Consider the following 19,424-nt stretch of genomic DNA (forward strand, 5'->3'; position numbering starts at 1 on the left):
GTGGAGAAGTAAAAACCAGTGAACACCTGAAGGAGATAGTTTCATTGTATTTGGGGGGATAAAGAGTTCAGTGTATTCTGTTCCCTACAACTACTCAAAGGTAGGTTACTGAAAGAAGTGCTAGGATCACTTCAACAGATGGGAAAGATGAAGTTTTCCCCAAGAGCCACTCAGATTCTTCAGGTGGAATGGGCAGAGCATAAATATATTAGATGGGTGGCTAGAGGGAAGATAAAATTTAAGCTCCATGATAACAGAGATATTATCTCTCTTGTTCACCTTTATATATCCAGGTTCTCAAACAGTGAATGCCACATAGTTAATGTTCCATGAGTAACGGATGGATGGGAGGGAGGACATTAGGACCAGTAGTAGTAAAAAGATCTTGGAGAAGGACCAGTGGGAATCTGTGTGATGATTAAAATTAAACTATAGAATTGGAAGTGGATGTGAAAAGTCTATAAAAAGATAACACAAACTCTTACAAAATTCTGGTGGCTGGGAAACAGCCTGTGGTGAGGAGACATGCTTCATTCTTTTTGTGAGGTTTCCAGAAAAAGATGCACTGAGACTAGAGTCCATTAGATGGACCAAGAACAAGAGTAAAAGAATTGAGAAACTAGAAATGGGATCCAAGCATATGTGAACAACAGTCAAAATTGGCATAGATGGAGAGCAGCCAAGAAGAAAACCTTAAAAAGAGGAGATACGTCTATGTGCATTAACACTAGTGAGGATGCCGCTGCCACATACGGTGGTATGACTTTACCATTTCTCAAACTTTATTTCTTCATGTGTTAGTCAAGTCATACTTTCTCTTGTCTGTACTAGAGAAATCAAAGAAAACTTTTAACTCAGGACATTCACCTCTGCCATGTTATCATAATTAATGAATGTCACCAGAGATTCTGAATTGTGTGGGTGGAGTTGGTAAGGGCTCCATGCCTGGGCATCAGTGGCAGGTGTGTTTCACTTCCTTTCCTAGTCATCATCTCAGGTTTCCTGGCAATGAACATTGGTGTCTCAGAGCTCGATGTTGAGGTTCCAGTCAGAAGACTTACCCTGATGTGGCTGACTTAGTAAGTGCCGCCAGCTAAACGGCATGTTGTCCTGGTGCTAACAGCATCCTCTCTCACTGCTCACTCCAGGAGGCAGATGTCATGGAGGAGGTAGAGATGATGGTGGAGAGCCTCCTGGATGTGCTCTTGCAGACTCTGCTCACCATCATGAGCAAATCACATGCTCAGGAGGCGGTAAGAGGGCAGCGGTGCCCGCAGTGCACAGCCGAGATCACTGTTAGTAACTAACATTCAGGTTTTCTTACCTTCTTTTCTAACCTGGGGCTCCTCCACATCACCCCCATCTCACCATCCCAACACCTTCATCTCTGCCTCCCTTCCTGCATCGTGGTCAGCATGCTGCCCTCCTCCCTTCTTGAATCTGTCTCCTCTATTCACTCTGAAAGCTGTAGGTTCATAACTTCTTTTTAGGGGTGAGTCAGAGAGTTTCTAGTCCTGTTTTCCTGTGTATTCTTTCAGTGGGCCTTTGCCTTTGAGCCAAGTTGTTTTCTATAATATGAAATGAAGAGGGATGTAGTAAGGTATAGTAAGAGGTTGGAGGTTAAAAATAGACTATTCTAGGAGACCTCTCATAAGTCTCTCCCAAATAGTATACAAGACAGGATAATTTCCTCAGAGTTTGTGCCTACAAATTAGTTGTAATTTTCCCTAGTGTTTGTATCTAGCATCTGAGAAAAAATGATGAGGAAGAATTGTACAGGCATTGCTGAATAGTGATTTTGTGTGATCTAGTTAGAAAAGAATCAAGCTGGGAAAGCCTCTCAGGAGGGACAAAGAGTGCCTGGGGCATCTGCCCCCAACTCCCATACCCAGAGTAGACTTTCATCCCTGATATTAGCATGTGATAAACAGGTGTTTATTTGGTACTGGATATAAACCCAGGGCCTTCACACTGACCTGCACTCCCAGTCTTTTCTTTACTTTTTTATTTTGAGATAAGGTCTCACTAAATTGCCCACTTAGGATCCTCCTGCCTCAGCCCCCCATAGTGCGGGGATTATAAACATGTGCCACCATGGCCAGCTGTTAAATAGTATTTATGGAATCTTTCAGCTGATAGATAAAAGATTACCAAACTCTCGTTTAAGAAAACCCTGTATGGAAGCAAACCAAGCTTCGGTATGCTAGGGAGAACAGGAAGCATGCCTGGGTCATTATGTTCTGGAGCATTGGGCTTGGAAAGAGTATCTACTCTTCTACTCCTCTAGCAGTCCCTACTGAGGGCAGTCTGGTTGTAGGTACAATCATGCACCCTGTAATGTCCAGAAAACCCAGCCCTCTAACATTTATGCGGTCCTTTTGTGGGCCACACCCTGCTTTAAGCACCTGGCCAATATTACTAATGAAGTAATTAATTTTATATAGCTTGTAATGATGGTACCTCTTTATGTACTGGACTTTATGCTTCAGGGCTTTATATTCATTAATTCCTCTGATCCTCACATTGGAAGATTGAAATTATGACTTCTTAGGCCCATTTTTAACATAAAACTGAAGTTCGTATGCATATACACACCAGCATATAAAATAGTTTCAGGGATCTAGAAAGGATTTGAAAGATTTAAAAACTGTTGTCAAATTTCCATGAATTTGAAAATCATCTCAGTACTTTTTATCCCCCTCTTTTAGGAGGCGGCCTTCTAGTAGGAAGCCATAATTGGCTACCACATGCCAAAAGTTGCTAGAAGCTGGTCTTTGGAGTCCCTAAAGCAGGGTTTTCTTCCATGTACCGCAGCTGGGACTTGAAGAAATATTAAAGACTTATAATTATCCTTAAGTTTAAAAGAACTTATTAGTACTTGTTTCCAGTACATAATGTTTTTACATTCATCTGAGGGAGCAGGTACATTTTATTTGTCTTAAAGGCCATATCTTCTTGTTCTCGCAGAATGGTTGGTTTTAACTCCTTTGCCTTTCAGTCCTGTTGATCTGTTGTGTCCCATCTGACAGGTGCCCTGTGCATCTTCCGGGAGGACCCCGATGAGTTCTTCGTAGGAAAACTGCTTTATTCCAGGAGGACAAACAGATGTAAATTCTGTGCAGAGAAGGCCACACTTTGTCTTCCAAGAAATCCTACATACTTCACTATGATGCTCAGACAGCAAAAGACTTTTTAACTAAAACTTTCCTTGGAAAAATGAGAATACTTGCCTCATTTTGCAGAACTACTTTGTTATACGTTAAGCATTTTCAGTAACCCCATGCTGCAAAGTCCTTATTAAAACTACTAAGCCCTCTAGAAAAGAAAGCTCATTTTCAGGGCCAGAGTTGTCACCTTTCTTCCATGATCATTGGGGCCATCTCAGACCTTCCCTTCTCTCCTTGCCCTTTGTGGATTGGGAGAACATAGCTTATCTGATTGGCTGTGATAAATGGTTTCTGTTTTTTTCTTTTTGATCCCCAGGGAGAGTATGTGTCCTGCCTTCTCTCACTGCTTTGTCAGATGTGTGACACTCATTATCAGCATCTCCTGGACAACTTCCAGAGCAAAGATGAACTCAAGGTAGGCCTCAGGGCACTACCTTTTTACCCAGAAAAGGAAGTCTTGGGCCAAGACTACACAGGGACTCTTCCCTGTTGAGAGAGTTAGTTCAAGTGACCATCACTACCAGTGATGTAAGATTCACCAGCCTCAATTTACACCTGAGAGTATAGTATCCAGAAGATGAAAGTCGTCAGTGTCCCTACATATAATCCAGTAACGCTGACAAGTTTGCTCTAACTGACAGCAGTTCTGTGACTATATGCTTGTAACTGTATGACTATATTAGAGACTACTCTGGGCCATACTGACTCAGCAAGCCATGATTCTTTCCTTTCTTAGGAACTTGGCAGTGTCCCTTATATTTTGTCTCTGTAGGCTTTACTGCTCTAATAACTACAATAGTCATGGTGACAATTTTTCTTCATTTAAATGTATTTCTGGAAGATGTCTGTAGAGAGCTAGGGTACGCACTGCCTCCCTTTGGCTCTGAATCTGGAGAACTCATGGCAGATAGTGCAGAAAAGTTCAAACAACAGGCAAGCATAACCCAAGCGGAGCTTGGCATCTGCTTCTGACACACTCCTGGGGTTTGTGTCTTTGTATTAGAACGTGCTAACTCAACTTCCTTCCAAGTAAAGAGCCACTACAAACTGTAGGTGTATGCTCTGCTTTTATTCAAAACCAAGGCATTCTACTTCAGAGTAATACATTCCAGTGTTTTCACTTAGATGGTCTTTATTGGCCATACTGTATTAATTAATAAATATCAGTTATCACTTTCTAGTATCTGATCTTGCCACCCTTTCCACAGATATTGATCTCTGCCGATTAGTATCACTAATAACCCTTGAAGTGAGCCACAAGTAAACTAGAACACATATCCAGGTCTAGCAGTGCTTCAGCTCAGATGTGGAGCAGGAAAGTTCAGACTCAACTATTTGATATCATTTTTGTCCTGTGTGTACTTACTAACTGACCCTTACTCAGGCTAGCATCATTCTCTTACTTTTTAATTAAATATTCATTTTTATTATAGCAATATATATCTATTAAAAAAGAAAAACAGTACTACAAAGATCTATCATAAAAAGAGTAATTCCCTGACTCAGTCTGACAAATGTCTAGTTTGTACTCCCCAAGAGCAGCCACTTTCAACTCTTTTGCTGTTCTTCAGGAAGCTACTACTGATAATTTTTAGATATTGATAGTTATTGTCTGTTTTCTTCTTCCCAAGGAAAGTGAGAATGATTCTCCTGGATCATTCTTCTCTCACACATACATTCTTTCCTCCAATTCTTCCAATGTCATTTTCATACATTTTTGCTTAAATTGGTAATCAACTTTTCTTTATTACTAAATTGATAATCAGCTAGGTAAGTACTATGGTGAGCCAAGAACTGGACTATGATTATAATTTTTTTTCTTGTAAAACTTTTTGTAGATATTAATTTTCTCTTTTCTAATTTGCTTTTATTGTTTGTTTTGGTTTTCAAGTCTGGCTAGGAGTCTCCATTTATCATCTTTTCAATATACCCACTGTTTGTTTGTGCCTCTCTCTTTTTGTGTTAAAGACTTCCCTCCTATGCATAGAGACTCTTGAATGTCAGTCTGTATCTAAAAGTGAAGTCCTTTGGTGCTGAGTTCAAACACTCATGTGTGATAAAGGATTGTCTATAGCAGGCTTTTCCATGGTGACTGAAGAGGATCTGGCCTTTTGGTCAGAGCATCCCATGATTGCTAAAACTGTAGGCCTATTTTAAACTGTAGGCTTGAGAGGAATACTCTACCTCACCTGGGGATGTAGTAACCTGCCAATATTTTGGGAACCAAATAACAAAAAGGGACTTTGGGTCTTCCCGTTCAGCAGGAAAACTCGGTACCAGTTTTCATTCTGGCACCTCAGATATTAATGTACCTGCAAAGACAAATCCTCATTGATCACCTAATTCCAGAGAATAGTCTTGAATCTTCTGACAGGGCAGGGAAAGATTGACTACCTTGTGGCAGGAGATAGCAGTAACAGACGGGATCTTGGAGAGACTCTGTACTAACCTGCCTATGTTTTAGTCTTCATACCAAGTCCCACAGAGCTGTTTGGTAATGCCTTCAGTTTGTGTGCCTTTCTGAGGTTCTTGCTTCCTATTTCTCTTACTCTGTAAGGCTCTTAGTTACTGGCTTTCTCAAGTCTGTTGAGTCAGATGCTACAGTTACTTTTCTTATAAATTTTCAGTATGTGTTACTCATTTGATAGTGTCTGCTTCTCTCTAATTTTCTTTTACTCTGTGCTTATGCGCATTTCTCTTCCTTGACTGTCATTTTGGAAGATTTAAAAAGAAGCAGATGAGGGAACATTTTTAGTCTACCCTATTGAGTATAGAGTTCTGTTCATGTGTTCTTTTTTATGACAGCATTATTTTATGATAGCATTAATTTTGATACCATAAATAATACTTTTAAATTATACACTTCAGTGTTTGTTTAATCATATGCATCCTTTATGTAAAGGTACAATTCCCAATGAGAAATGTAATTGTGTTCTATACCTACAATGCACCAATAAAAGAATTTAATTTTAAAAAAATCATATGCATCTTAAACTTGACAAGATCAAGTTAATAATTTTAAATATTCAACAAAGAAAAGCCCAGGATCAAATACCTTAATTGGTGAATTTAATTTTTAAAAAATTTGAGGGACTGGGGATTGAACCCAGGGCCTTTGTACTGAATTACATCTCCAGGCCTTTTTATATTTTTTACTTTGAAACAGACTATCACTAAGTTGCTAAGTTGCCCAGGCTGAGTTCAAATTTGAGATCCCTCTGCCTCAGCCTCCCAGTGTGTTTGGATTACAGACATGTGCAATCAGCTGTGCCATATTTTTCTTTTTTATCTCATCGTTTATTTTTATTATGGCAGTACATGTTTGCGATACATTAGGAATACAATCACCATGGGAAGTTGATACATAGACATATCATATTTTAGTCATTTTTACTTTCTCTTCCCCTCTTCTTCCTCCCTTCTCTTTCCATCACTAGATCCCTTTTCTTTTTTTTCTTTTTTTTTAATTTTTATTGAGTTTATTGGTACATTTTAGGTACACATTATGATCACATTCACTATTGGGAATTTGTAGCTGTACATGACATATCTTTTTTTTCCCATTAAGTTTATTGGTACATTTTTGGTATAAAATACAGTTACATTCATCATTGGGAACTAGATCCCTTTTCTGTCTACAAAAGGTCTACCTCCCTGTTTCCTGTCAAGTATCTTTTTTATTTTGCTCTTTAAATTATTCATACTTTGGGAATAACAAATGCTGGCAAGGCTTCAGGGAAAAAGGAATGCTTCCACATTGTTGGTGGGAATATAAAATAGTATAACCATTATGGAAATCATTATAGAGATTCCTCAAAAAATTAAAAATAAAAATCCCATTTGATCCAGCTAGTTGTCTTCTTGGTATCTTCCTGAAAGATTTAAGGAGCTCATATTACAGTGATACATGTATACCCATATTTGTAGCAGCAAAACTCATAATAGCCTATATGGAAGTGGCCTATATTGTTTATCACCCAATGAGTGAATTAAGAAAATATGCTGTTTATACACAATGGAATACTGCTTTGCTGTGAAGAAAGATAAATGGGATACACGTAAGTAATTTGTAGGAAGATGGACATACCTTGAGACCATAATGTTAAGTGAAATAAATCAGACACATAAACATCACATTTTCTCTTATATAAGAAACCCAAAGTACAAATAAATTAAAGAGAAAAATAAAAGATAATAGGAAACAGAGATAGATGGAAAAAGGACTAAGAGACGGAGGAAGAGGACGAAAAGGGGATGTAAAAATAATTAAGGTGTGTTATGTACATGTATAGGCTCCCCATCACTTGGTGTAATCAGTATATACTACAAAATGTGTGCTAATAAAAATAAATTTTTAAAAAATAAAGGAAGGGTACTCAGAATATTAATTGGGTTTCTCATATAAGCCAAACCATGAGATAGTTTTTTGTTTCCGGTTTATTTCACTGAACATTATGATTTCAAGGTGCAACATCAACACGTGATTCAAATTTATCCTTCTTTATGGCTGAGTAGTATTCCATTGTGTATATACCATATTTTCTTTATTCACCTGTTGATGAACATTATAAGCCATTTCCAAGATGTGTCTAGTATGAGTTGTGCTGCTACTAACATAATAGTGTAATATGATATCCTTAACTCTTTAGGAAAGATACCCAGATGAGATATAGCTGGATCAAATGGAATTTCTGTTTTTAGGTTTTTGAAAAATTTTCGAGCTGATTTCCATAGTGTTGTACTAGTTTACATTCCCATCAACAGTGTAGAAAGGTTCCTTTTTCCTCACATCTTGCCAGAATTTGTTTTTTGAGTTCATGAATATACTCATCCTTTCTGGAGTGAGACTGAATTTCAGTGTTGTTTTGGCTTGCATTTTTCTTTTTTTTTTTTAATATTCCAAAAAGTATAATATTCTAAATTAAAATTAGCATAGCTTATTGTTGACACAGTGTGATCAAGACTTCTGATCTTGAGGTGTTGGATTATCCTAGTGATTTTCTCATGACTTTTGATTTGCTTTAGGTGTATTAGTGTTCACCAGATGTACACCAAATTAAACTGATAAGGCAATTTCTGGCATCACTCGCTTTTTATCCAGAGCAAAACAACTTGGTTCTGTACTTAGTTAAAATCCTATTCATTTACAGAGGCAAAGATGGCTTTGCAAAATTTAATATGTATTCAAGCAGCTACCAAAATCAATTTCTTGGACTGTTAGGTTGGCTCTTTTCTATTTCTGGTGCGGTCACTGTGGGAGCAACCATGTTCTGAGTCTTACAGGTCTCTCTGTTGCTTTAGCTTGCTCTCCCCACCAGTTCTCTTCCCTGTCTCCCACTGTCTCACAGCATTTTCTTTTTTTTCTTTTGCTCAGTTCCTTGTAGTCTTTAGCTGTGGAAGGTGGCTTGCATTTTTCTAATCACTACAGATGTTGAACATTTTTTCTGTTACTTGTTGGCCATTTGTACATCTTTTGGAAAATGTTGGTATATTTCAATGTCTAATTTTTTTGATTGGATCTTATGTTGCAGGAGTCAATTTTTTTTTCTTTCTTTTTGGCCATATTAGGGATTGAACTCATGCCCTTACACTTGCTAGGAAATTGAGTTCTTTGTATATTCTAGACTTTAGTCCTCTGTCCAAGGTGTAGCTGGCAAAATTTTTCCAATTCTGCAGGTTGTCTCTTCATCATATTGGTTATTTTGTTGCTATGCATATGCTTTTAAATTTGATATAGTCCTATCTAGTGATTCTTGATGTTATTTTAGAGGGAAAACTTTTGGCTTTTCCCATTTAAAGTCCTTGCCTGTTCCTATGTCTTTGAGTTTTATCTATCTTCTGGTAGATTCAGTATTTGTGTTTTCATATCTAGGTCCTTGCTTCATTTTGGTTTTAGTTTAGTACATGGTGAGAGATAATGGGTCTAGATTCAATTTTATGCATATATATAGCCAGTTTTCCCCACACTATTTGTTAAAGAGGCTGTCTTTCCTCTTGCATATCTTTTTTGCCCCCTTTGTCAAAGATCAGATGGCTGAATGTACCTAAAGTTGTTTCTGCATCCTCAGGTCTGTTTCATTGATCCACATGTCTGCTTTTGTGCTCGTACCATGTTGTTTTTATCACTGTAGGTTTGTAGTATCACTTGAAATCTGGAAATGTGATGCCTCCTTCTTTGCTCTTGTTCCCCAGGATTACTTTGCTATTCTGGGTCTCTTCTGGTTCCATATGAATTTTAGGGGTTTTTTTCTCTAGTTCTATAAAGAATGCAATTGATATTATGATTGGGATTGTATCCAATCTATAAATCAGTTTTAGTAAATGACAATTTTGACAATATTGGTTCTGCCTATCCAGGAACAGTGAATATCTTTTCATTTTCTAATGTCCTCTTCAATCTTTTTCAGAGTAATTTTCATTATAGAAGTCCTTCACTTCCTTAAGTTAATTCCTAAGTTTTGGGGTTTTTTTTAGTTATTGTGAATGGTATTTTCCTAATTTCTTTCTCGGTGGGCTCATTATTTGTGTACAGGAACACTATTGATTTTTCATGTCAATTTATATCCTACCTTGCTGAATTTATTAGTTGTGGGAGTCTTCTGGTGGATTTTTGCAGTCTTCTGTATACAGGATTATGTCACCTGCCAATAAATATAGTTTGTCTTCTTCCTTTCCTATGCATATTACTTTTATTTCTTTCTCTTCCTCATTGCTCTGGCTAATGTTTCAAGTACTGTACTGAACAGGAGTAGAGATAGTGGACTTGTCTTGCCCCGATTTTAGATGAAAATCTTTCACCTCCCTGCTATTTAATATGATGTTGGCAGTAGGTTTGTCATAAATGGCTTTTATCAAATTGAGGTAAGGTCCTTATATACCTATTTTCTTCAGGGTTTTTGTCGTGAATGGATGTTGGATTTCGTCAAAGACTTTTTTGCATCTGTCAAGATGATCATGTGATTTTTGTTCTTGCTTATGTTTATATGATGTAGTGCACTTACTGATTTGCGTAGGTTGAACCATCTCTGCATCCCTGCCCTGAATCTTACTTGGTTATGATGTATAATCTTTTTGATGATTTGTTGCGCCCAATTTGCCAGTATCTTGTTGAAGATTTTTGCATCTGTGTTCATTAAGGAGATTGGCCTGTAGTTCTCTTTTTTGGTTGGGTCCTTTTCTGGGCTTGGAATCAGGGTAATACTAGCTTCTAGGGATGACTTTAGGAGTACTCTTTCCCTTTCAGTTTCATTAAAGAGTTTGAGGACTATTGACATCTGATCCTTCCTGAAGATCTTGTAGAAGTTAGTTATAAATCTATCAGTTCCTGAGCTTTTATAGTTGGTAGCTTCTTCAATTAGGTTACTGCTTCAGTGTATCAAGGAATCTATATTTTTCTTCTGAATTTACCATTTTACTAGAGTACAGTTCTCAATACAGTTACTGATGATCTTCTGGATTTTGGCCGAGTCCATTTTGATTTCACCTTTTTTATTCCTAATTGCATTGATTTGTATGCTTTTTTTTTTTTGGTTAGATTGGCTAGAGGTTTGTGTATTTTGTTAACTTTTTGAAGTACTAGCTCTTCAACTCATTGATTCTTTTTATTGTTTTTTAATCTCAGTTTCATTAATTTCTGCTCTGATCTTTATAATTTCCTTCCTTATACTAGCTTTGGATCTGAGTTGTTCTCATTTTTCTGAGGTACATCACTAGGTTAATTTATTTGAACTCACTCTATTTTTCTGTTGGGGTCATTCATGCTATCACCTTCCCTGTTAGGATTGCTTTCGTTGTGTCCCATAGCTTCTGAAGTGTTATGCTGGCATTATCATTTGATTGTAGGAACTCATTTCTTCCTTGATTTCTTCTGTGCCCATTGATTATTCAAGAGGGTATTGTTTAGTTTCCATGTGTTTGCATAATTTCTGTGGTTTGTTTTACCATTGATCTCTAGTTTCATTACACTATGATCTGATAATATACATGGTATAATTTTGATTCCTTTGCATTTACTTAAGCTTACTTTATGGGCTAGCATGTGGTCCATTTTGGAGAAAGTTTCATGTGCTGCTGAGAAGAATGTGTATTCTGTTGTTTGGGGTGGAACACTGTAGGTATCAAGTTCATTTGTTTTGAAGCTTTGGTTCAACTCTGATATTTCTTTGTTGATTTTTGTCTAGTTGATCTGTCTGTCTGTGATAGTACAGTATCGAGGACCCTATTATAATTGTGTTGGTGTTTGATTTTTTTATGTCCACTAGTGTTTTATGAAGTTGCTTTGCCAGCGTTTGATGTATATATGTTTTTAACTGTTATCTCTTTCTGTCGAATTGTTCTCTTAACCAATATGTAGTGACTTTCTTTGTTTCTTCTGAAGAGTTTTGGCTTGAAATCTACTTTGTCTGAAATTAGGATAGCTATTCCTGCTTTTTTCCAGGTTCCCATTCCATGGAATATTGTTTTTCATCCTTTGATTTTTAATCTGAATATTTCTTTTTGGATTAAGTGTATTTCTTGTATATTGCATATCAGTGGGCTATTTTTTTCTTGATCGATTTTGCCAATCTGTCTTTTGATTGGGGAATTGAGAACATTCACATTGAGAGTTATAACTAAAAAGCATTGATGTAGTCTAGTCATTGCATTATTTTTCTGTTGCTGATTTCCTTGTTTTTCCCATTTTCTGCTTAACTGCTCACTCTGCCTGGTATAGTCATTCTATTAGATTTTTTAGCATTGTTGGCTTCTTTCTAGAATATCCTTTAGAATTTTTTGTAGTGCTGGTTTGGTGGTCATGAATTTCTTGAGATGCTCTTTGTCACGATAATACTTATTTTTTTTATCAATTTTGAAGGAACAGTTTGCGGGATATACAAGTCCGGGGTGGAAGTTGCTATCTTTTAGGGCATGAAGCACTTCATTTGAAGCTCTTCTGGTCTTTAAGGTTTATGTTGAGAAGTCTGCTGTAATTCTAATGGGTTTACCTTCGTAAGTGATTTGTTGTAGATTTTCTCTAACAGCTTTTAAGATTCTGTCTCCATGTTGGACTTCTGGGATTTTGACTATAATGTTGATGTGCAGAGAATCTCTTTTGATAGTGGCTGTTTAGGTTCTGTATCCCCTACTTATTTATATGTTTAATTCTTTCCCAATATTTGGAAGATTTTCTCCTAGTGTTATTTCTGTAAACAGGTTTTTTATGCTCTTTATACTGTCTTCTGATTTTTCATGTATTTCAATTAATTTTAGTCTTCTTTGCATCATCTAGAAGATGCAAGATCCATTTTTCACATTCTCTTCTTTTTAAGGTATCTCTGAGTTATTGGTATTTGAAAGCATCCCTCTCTTCTAATTCTGATATTCTGTCTTTACATTGGTCAATTCTGCTGTCCATACTTTGAATAGAATTTTTAATCTCCTAGATTTCTGTTTGGAACCTTTCCATGGACTCTGATTCTTTGCTAAATTGATTGTTCATGTTTTGTATCATTTTACTTAGCTCACTAGCTTTTTATTAGTGTATTCTATAAGCTCCCTGATTGTTTTATTACCGCCATTCTTTGATCAGTTGTATCTTCTCTGAGCCTGCTGAACACTTTGCTAATCTGTTTTCTAATCTCCTCTGTTATCCTTTCAAATAATTTGGCTGTGTGGCTTTTGCTTTCCTCTCTTTTAATGCCCCATGGATCAGCTTTAGGGGAGCTGGGAGTTTGGGGGGGGCATTTTATTGCCTTGTTTTCTCATGTTTCTGTTGTGTTTTGGTTTGTGCTTTCTTATACTTGAAAGACATTGCTGCTGGTATGGAAATCTCTAGTCTGGTTTTCGGTGATGCACTCAGAGCATGGCTAACTATAGTCCTTTTCCTCTGTCCCAAGATCTGACCACTTCTATTATTCTGGTAGGGGCTGATGCAGTATAATTGACCCATATAAGTTCTCCAGGAATAGACCACATATTGTTAATGTCGCAAAGGTAATCTGGATATTGTCATACAGAGAAAACCTATTAATAGCAATAGCTATGCAACCCTGGCAACATCAAGTAAGTCACCAATAGTAGTATCATCCAAGACAAATTGGATATTGATATACCATAAGAACAAATAATATGCCACCCTTAAGCTTAGAAAATAAATCTGTAATTACAGTATAAACACTAAGAAACATCACATATTGATACTGATATACAGCAAGTACAGTAATACCTTGGTTTATGAACTCTTCACAAACAATTCGGTTTGCTAACAGAAGCATTCATCAAAGTTCTGCTTCCATTTGCAAACTCCGCATCTGGTGAAGAACACAACCATGGCCATCTTACCTACATGAAAACAAACATAGCCGTCTTCCCCAGAATTGTAGAATGAATTAAGTTCATGAACCAAGGTACCACTGTATCTATTAATTGTGATAACTATACCTCCACTACTGATAGAATTCAATAGTGTAACATAGAGTTAACTATCTAAAGATTAGTAAAGCCTAGTGGTTATACTATTAAAGATACAGGAAATTGGGAATGGGAAAATGCGAAAAGAAAAATTTGAAAAATTAAACAATAAAATATAAGGAGAAAAAACTGAGACAGGAGTAGAAGGATATTTGTAGAATTAGAGGAAAGTAACAGGAAAAGAAGAAATAAAAGGTAAAAGAAGGGCAAAAAAGGAATAGTATGGAAACTAAAAACAGAAAAAAATAGTGGGAAAAAAGAGAAAAAGAAAAAAAGGAGTAAAACAAGAAAGAAAGAAAAAAAAGAGAATACAGTCGAAAAGGGGAAGCAGTGCTTCCATGGCTGGTTCACTCACCCCCACCCCTGCTCCTCTAGGGAGCAGCCATTTTTTAAAATATGGCAAACAGCGTGAGTGACTGATCTAGTTACACGGAGACCAGACCCCTGGGACAGACTTTGCAAATACTAACCCCTCCTCACATCAGCCCCCACTCCAAACACTCGGAAAGCTGCATTTCTGCAGATTCTTCCAGTGCTTACTGTGGGCAGTGCAGCACAGCTACACACACACACATACACACACACCACCAGACTCCAAGCAGAAAGAGGATAAACAGGCAAATTGCACTCAACCTGACTCCACTTGGAGTCAGCTTGTCTCATGTGCCTGCCTGCCAAGTCACCAGCGTAAGCACCCAGTCCACTAGTACCTGCTCTGCAAGCTTGCTTGCCCGCAGAGTTGCTGGTGGATGCACCTAGTCCACTCGCACCTGCCCTCCAAGCCTGTTTCCCTGAAGAGTTGCAAGCAATTGGGCCAGGGATTTAGCTCAGTGGTTCCGGCGCCTGCCTTGCAAGTGCAAGGTCCCAAGTTCGATCCCCGGTACCGAAAAAAAAAAGAGTTGCAAGCAATTGCAACCAGTCCACTTGGTACCTACCCTGTGAGCCTGCTTGTATGCAGAGACACAAATAAGCATACCCAACTTTTCTAGCACCCACCCTGCAAGCCTGTTTCCCTGCTGAGTAACAAGTACCAGTTCTCTGGTACCGCCTTGCAATACAGGGTGCCTGCTGCCATACAGATATATACGCCCAGTGAACTCAGCACCTGTCCTGTGAGCCCAGTTGCCCAGTTTCGGGTACCACTCTTATGTGTGGGCCAACTCTGTTCTATACCCACCCTGCATGCCAGCATACCACTTCAGTCACCAGAGCATGCATATGATTGTCTACAGTGCCCTTGTGTGGCTGTCTGCAACTAGACTGTAACAAAAACAAGAAAGGAATTCCGTAGACATTTCGACTTTGTGGCATAGTGATCACTAAGGAATTGCATGTAGGTTCTCTTGTTGGAGTGCTGGAACCAATTCCCTGCAGGGTTATTTTTTATTTTCCCTTTCTCTCTCTCTCTCTCTCTCTCTCCCCCCCCCTTCTCCTTGTAGTCTTTATTGTTGTTAATTTTTTTGCTTTTAGTTGCTATTTTCTCTCTCTCATCTCATCTCCCTACCCCTTTTCTTCAACTCTAGCATTTATAACACCACTATTTTCTTATTATTTACTTCTTTCTCCCACTTCAAATTCTTCCTTTCAAGTTTTTTCCCTAGATTTCACTCTCCTTCAGACATTCCTGTCATCTCATACTAACTTTCTCTCCTATATTTTCTATTCCTTTTGCTCTTCCTTATTTTATCCAGCTGTCCTCCCTTGCTTCTTCTCCACCTATAGGTGCTCAAATAAATCAGCAGGTTCTGACAGCCTTGTAGCATTCCTTAATCTGTAATTATACTTCCTTTCTCCTACATCTTTGCCCCCACAAACATCCTCTTAAAATCTTGAACATTTATTCTTTGCTCCAACCGTAAAAGATCTCTAACAGAATCTGGCCCAGATCAATTTTATTTTATCTATTATTATTTGTCCTATCTATCACTTGTGCTACGAACTCCTCTTTCACCCATTCCCCATCTCTTCCCTTTCCATATCCTTCCACATCATAGAGTAACCATTAATAAAATAGTAGAGCCTGAAAACGTTATTGATAAAGGAGAAACTATATATGCAATGTTTAACTCATATAAGTTATATTAGATCACATCCATTGACACTGTTATAACCAATAGTAATTATCACCTCACAACACAGTGACAGAGTCCAAACCATTTTAATTAAATAGCGCAGGGGTGAACAATATCTCTGGACAAATAAAGTAGTGCACATATTTGTTTTGTTTTGTTTTTTTGGTACTGGAAATAGAACTCAGGACCTCGTGCTTGTAAGGCAGGCAGAGCACCACTGAGCTAAATCTCCAGCTCAGTTTTGCACATATTGCTGGAAGGAAGAATCCAACTAAAAGGATCTTAATAATGTCTACAATCTCTCCTCACTGTACTTGACCTCAACCCTCAGCACACACACACACAGAGGAACATGGGAAAAAGGAAACAAATGCCCCGCCATGGTCTCACAATTCTTCCAAGGCAGAATTAGGGAGCACCAGTGGAGAGGAAAGCAAGCACTAGATAGTGAAGCTTTATGAATTGATGAAAAAAGAGATAAAGAAACTAGGTGAGTTCAAAGAGGACATGACCTAAAATTTCATAGAATTATCTTACAAAATAACCAATATAGATAGCAGAGAAACAAAAAATTGAAAAAGCTGACCAAAATGGGTCAAAACATCAATGACAAATTCACCAAAGATACAAAATCCATGAAAAAGTGTCAGACACAAATACCAAGTTTTTTAAAATGTGTAGAATTTATAAATTGCAGAAATGACCAATATGAAGACAGGGACTCTGAAATCAAGACTCAAAATGGTAAATTATGATGAATTACTAAAAGAAGCCTTAAAAATGATAGGAAAACAATAAAAATTCATCCAATATCTACTCAACAACACTAAGAAGACCAACCTAAGGCTGAATATCCTAGAAAGAAACCAGGATAGAGCACACATGGAGTAATAAATTTGTTTAGAGAAAGCATAATAGATAACTTCACAAATATAAGGAAAGAACTCAATATACAAGAAAACAGGGCTTACAGAACACCAACTGTAAGCTCCCCATGACACTTTCTAATTAAAACGTGTGATGTCCAACAAAAGAACAGAATTTTAAAAGCTGTCAGAGAAAAGCAAAAAATCATATATAAAGATTGTCTGGTAAATTTTCTCTCAAAATAGATGGAAAAATAATTCAATAAAAAAGAACAACTCGAGATTTATGATTACCAAACCAGCACTCTGGAAAACACTCAAGAATATCCTATACCAAAACGACAAAGCAAATAAAGCCAAAAATCCAGATGGAATGAATAGATCGAGCAAGGCAAATAGACTAAACAACAAAAAAAGGAACAGAAAAGCAAAGGAATCATGAACAGAGAAAGAGCTCAATGATGCGAATTAATCAACCCTTCTCCTAATAACTCTCAAAGTTAATGACCTCAACTCCCCAGTTAAAAGACATAGATTGGCCAACTGAATCAGTAAACAGAATCTGACAGTCTATTGCATTCAAGAAACTTCATCTAATCCAAAAAGACATTCATAGACTAAAAATCAAAAGGTAGGAAACATCCAGGACCCTGATAAGAATGGGTAGCAGTTTTAGCTCAAAGTAAACTTTGAGCTAAAACTGGTCAGAAGAGACAAATAAGGTCACTCCTTACTAGTAAAGGAAATAGTCCAACAAGAAGAGATAATACATGTAAATATATTATGCAACAAACACTGGAAAACCTATTTTCATACGACAGGCACTGCTGAACATAAATGACCAAATAAACACACAATCATAGTGGGTGACCTCAATACCTCACTTTCACAAAAAGGTAGATTAACTAAACAAATCAATAAGTGTCAGAGCTGAATCACACCCTTGAACATATAAATTTAATGTCTACAGAGTGTTCTACCCTACTACAACACCGTACACATTCTCCTCTGCAGCACACAGAACTTTCTCCAAAATGGACCACATACTCGTCCATAAAGCCTGCTTAAATAAATATGAAAGAATTGAAATCACCCCATGTTGACCATCAGACCAAAGTGCAATGAAACTAGAAATTGATCACAGAAAAAAAACCATAGAAAAAGCATAAACATCTGGAAATGTAATACACTCCTGAGCACCCAGTGGGTCACAGAAGAAATAATGGAAGAAATTAAACAATTTTGGGGAGCAAATGGCAATACCAATACATCATTTCAGAACCCATGAGACACAATGAAGCAGTCCTGAGAAGAATGCTTACTGCAATCAATGCTTACATTAGAAAAACAGTGAGCTCAAATAAATGACCTAATGAGGAACCTCAAGATACATGAAAAATAACAATCCTCCAAGCCCAAACTGGGAAAAAGGGAAATCTCAGAGCAGAAATGAATGAAATTGAGTCTTGAAAAAACAATACAAAGAATCAATGATTCAAAGACCTGGTTCTTTGAAAGAATAAATAAATTAGATAAACCCTTAGCCAAACTTACTAAAAGAAAGTGGGAACGACATTAATAAAATTAGCAGTGAAAAAGACTAAATCACAATGTGAACACTGTTGAAATCCAGAAGATAGTAACTATTATGAAAAATTTTCCGAAAAATTATAAAATCTTAAAGAAATGGACAGACATATACATAAGACTTACCAAAACTAAACCAAGAAGGGGCCAGGGATTTAGCTCAGTGGTTTCACTGCCTGCTATGCAAGTGCAAGGACCCAAGTTCGATCCCCGGTACCAAAAAACAAACAAAACTAAACCAAGAAGACATGAAAATTTTTGAATAATCCAATAACAAGCAATGAAATTGAGGCAGTAATTTAAAAACCTGCTAACTAAAAAAAATCCCAGGCCCTGATTGATTCACTGCTGAATTTTACAAAACTTTAAAGAACATTATATCACCAATGCTCCTGAAACTCTTTAGGGAAAAAGTTTGGGATCATCAATCTGATCACAAAACCAGACAGTGACCCAATGAAAAAAGAAAACTATAGGCCAATCTCCTTAATGAACATAGGTGCAAATCTCACTAAGATATTGGCAAATAGAATGCAACACATCATCAGAAGGATCATACAGCATGACAAATGGGTTTCATCCCAGAGATGCAAGGACGGTTCAACATATGCAAATCAATAAATCTAATACATCATATAAACAGAGGCAATGTTTAAAAAAAAATCATATCCAAAGATGCAGGAAAAACTTTTGGCAAAATCCAGCACCCCTTCATGATAAAGACTCTGAAGAAAATAGGTACAGAAAGACCTTACCTGAATTAGATTAAAGCTATTTATGACAAACCAATGCCAATATCACATTAAATAGGGAAAAACTGAAAGCTTTCCCTCTAAAATTAGGAACAAAGATGCTCACTATAACCTCTTCTGTTCAATCTAGTACTCAAAACATTAGCAATCAGGCAAGAGAAAGAAACAAGATATGTATAGGAAAGGAATAAGTCAAATTATCATTATTTGCAAGTGCCATCATACTCAATGTAGAAGACCTGAAGAATTCCACCAAAAAATATAACGAATTTCAACAATGAACCAATATACAAAATGAATACATAAAAATCAGTAGCATTTGTGTATACCAATAATGAACTCAGTGAGAAAGAAATTAGGAAAACAATACCATTCAAAATAGCACCAAGAAAAACTAAATACCTAGCAGTTAACCTAACCAAGGAAATGAAAACCCTCTACAACAAAAGCTACAGTACTCTGGAAAAGGAGATTGAAGAGGACATCTGAAATTGGAAAGATGTCCCTTGTTCCTGGATAGGCAGAACCGAT

At 37.1% G+C, this 19,424-nt stretch overlaps 1 protein-coding gene across 9 annotated transcripts in view; it reads left to right on the top strand.

Moving 5' to 3' along the window:
* The window catches only part of Dock3 (dedicator of cytokinesis 3), a 633,495-nt gene that overhangs the window by 537,987 nt on the left and 76,084 nt on the right, over window positions 1-19,424 (top strand). For 8 of the 9 annotated variants that reach the window (XM_004834160.4, XM_087186904.1, XM_087186907.1 and 5 more), the window contains 2 exons: window positions 1,149-1,295; window positions 3,484-3,582. In XM_004834160.4, coding sequence (XP_004834217.2) covers window positions 1,149-1,295; window positions 3,484-3,582 — 246 coding nt within the window. The remainder of the gene's footprint in view (window positions 1-1,148; window positions 1,296-3,483; window positions 3,583-19,424) is intronic. The other variant, XM_087186906.1, reaches the window with a different exon arrangement.

This window comes from Heterocephalus glaber, unplaced genomic scaffold (assembly GCF_053883595.1).
Source record: "Heterocephalus glaber isolate CG9 unplaced genomic scaffold, H.glaber_assembly_v1.0 deba00001504, whole genome shotgun sequence".
NCBI lineage: Eukaryota > Metazoa > Chordata > Mammalia > Rodentia > Bathyergidae > Heterocephalus > Heterocephalus glaber.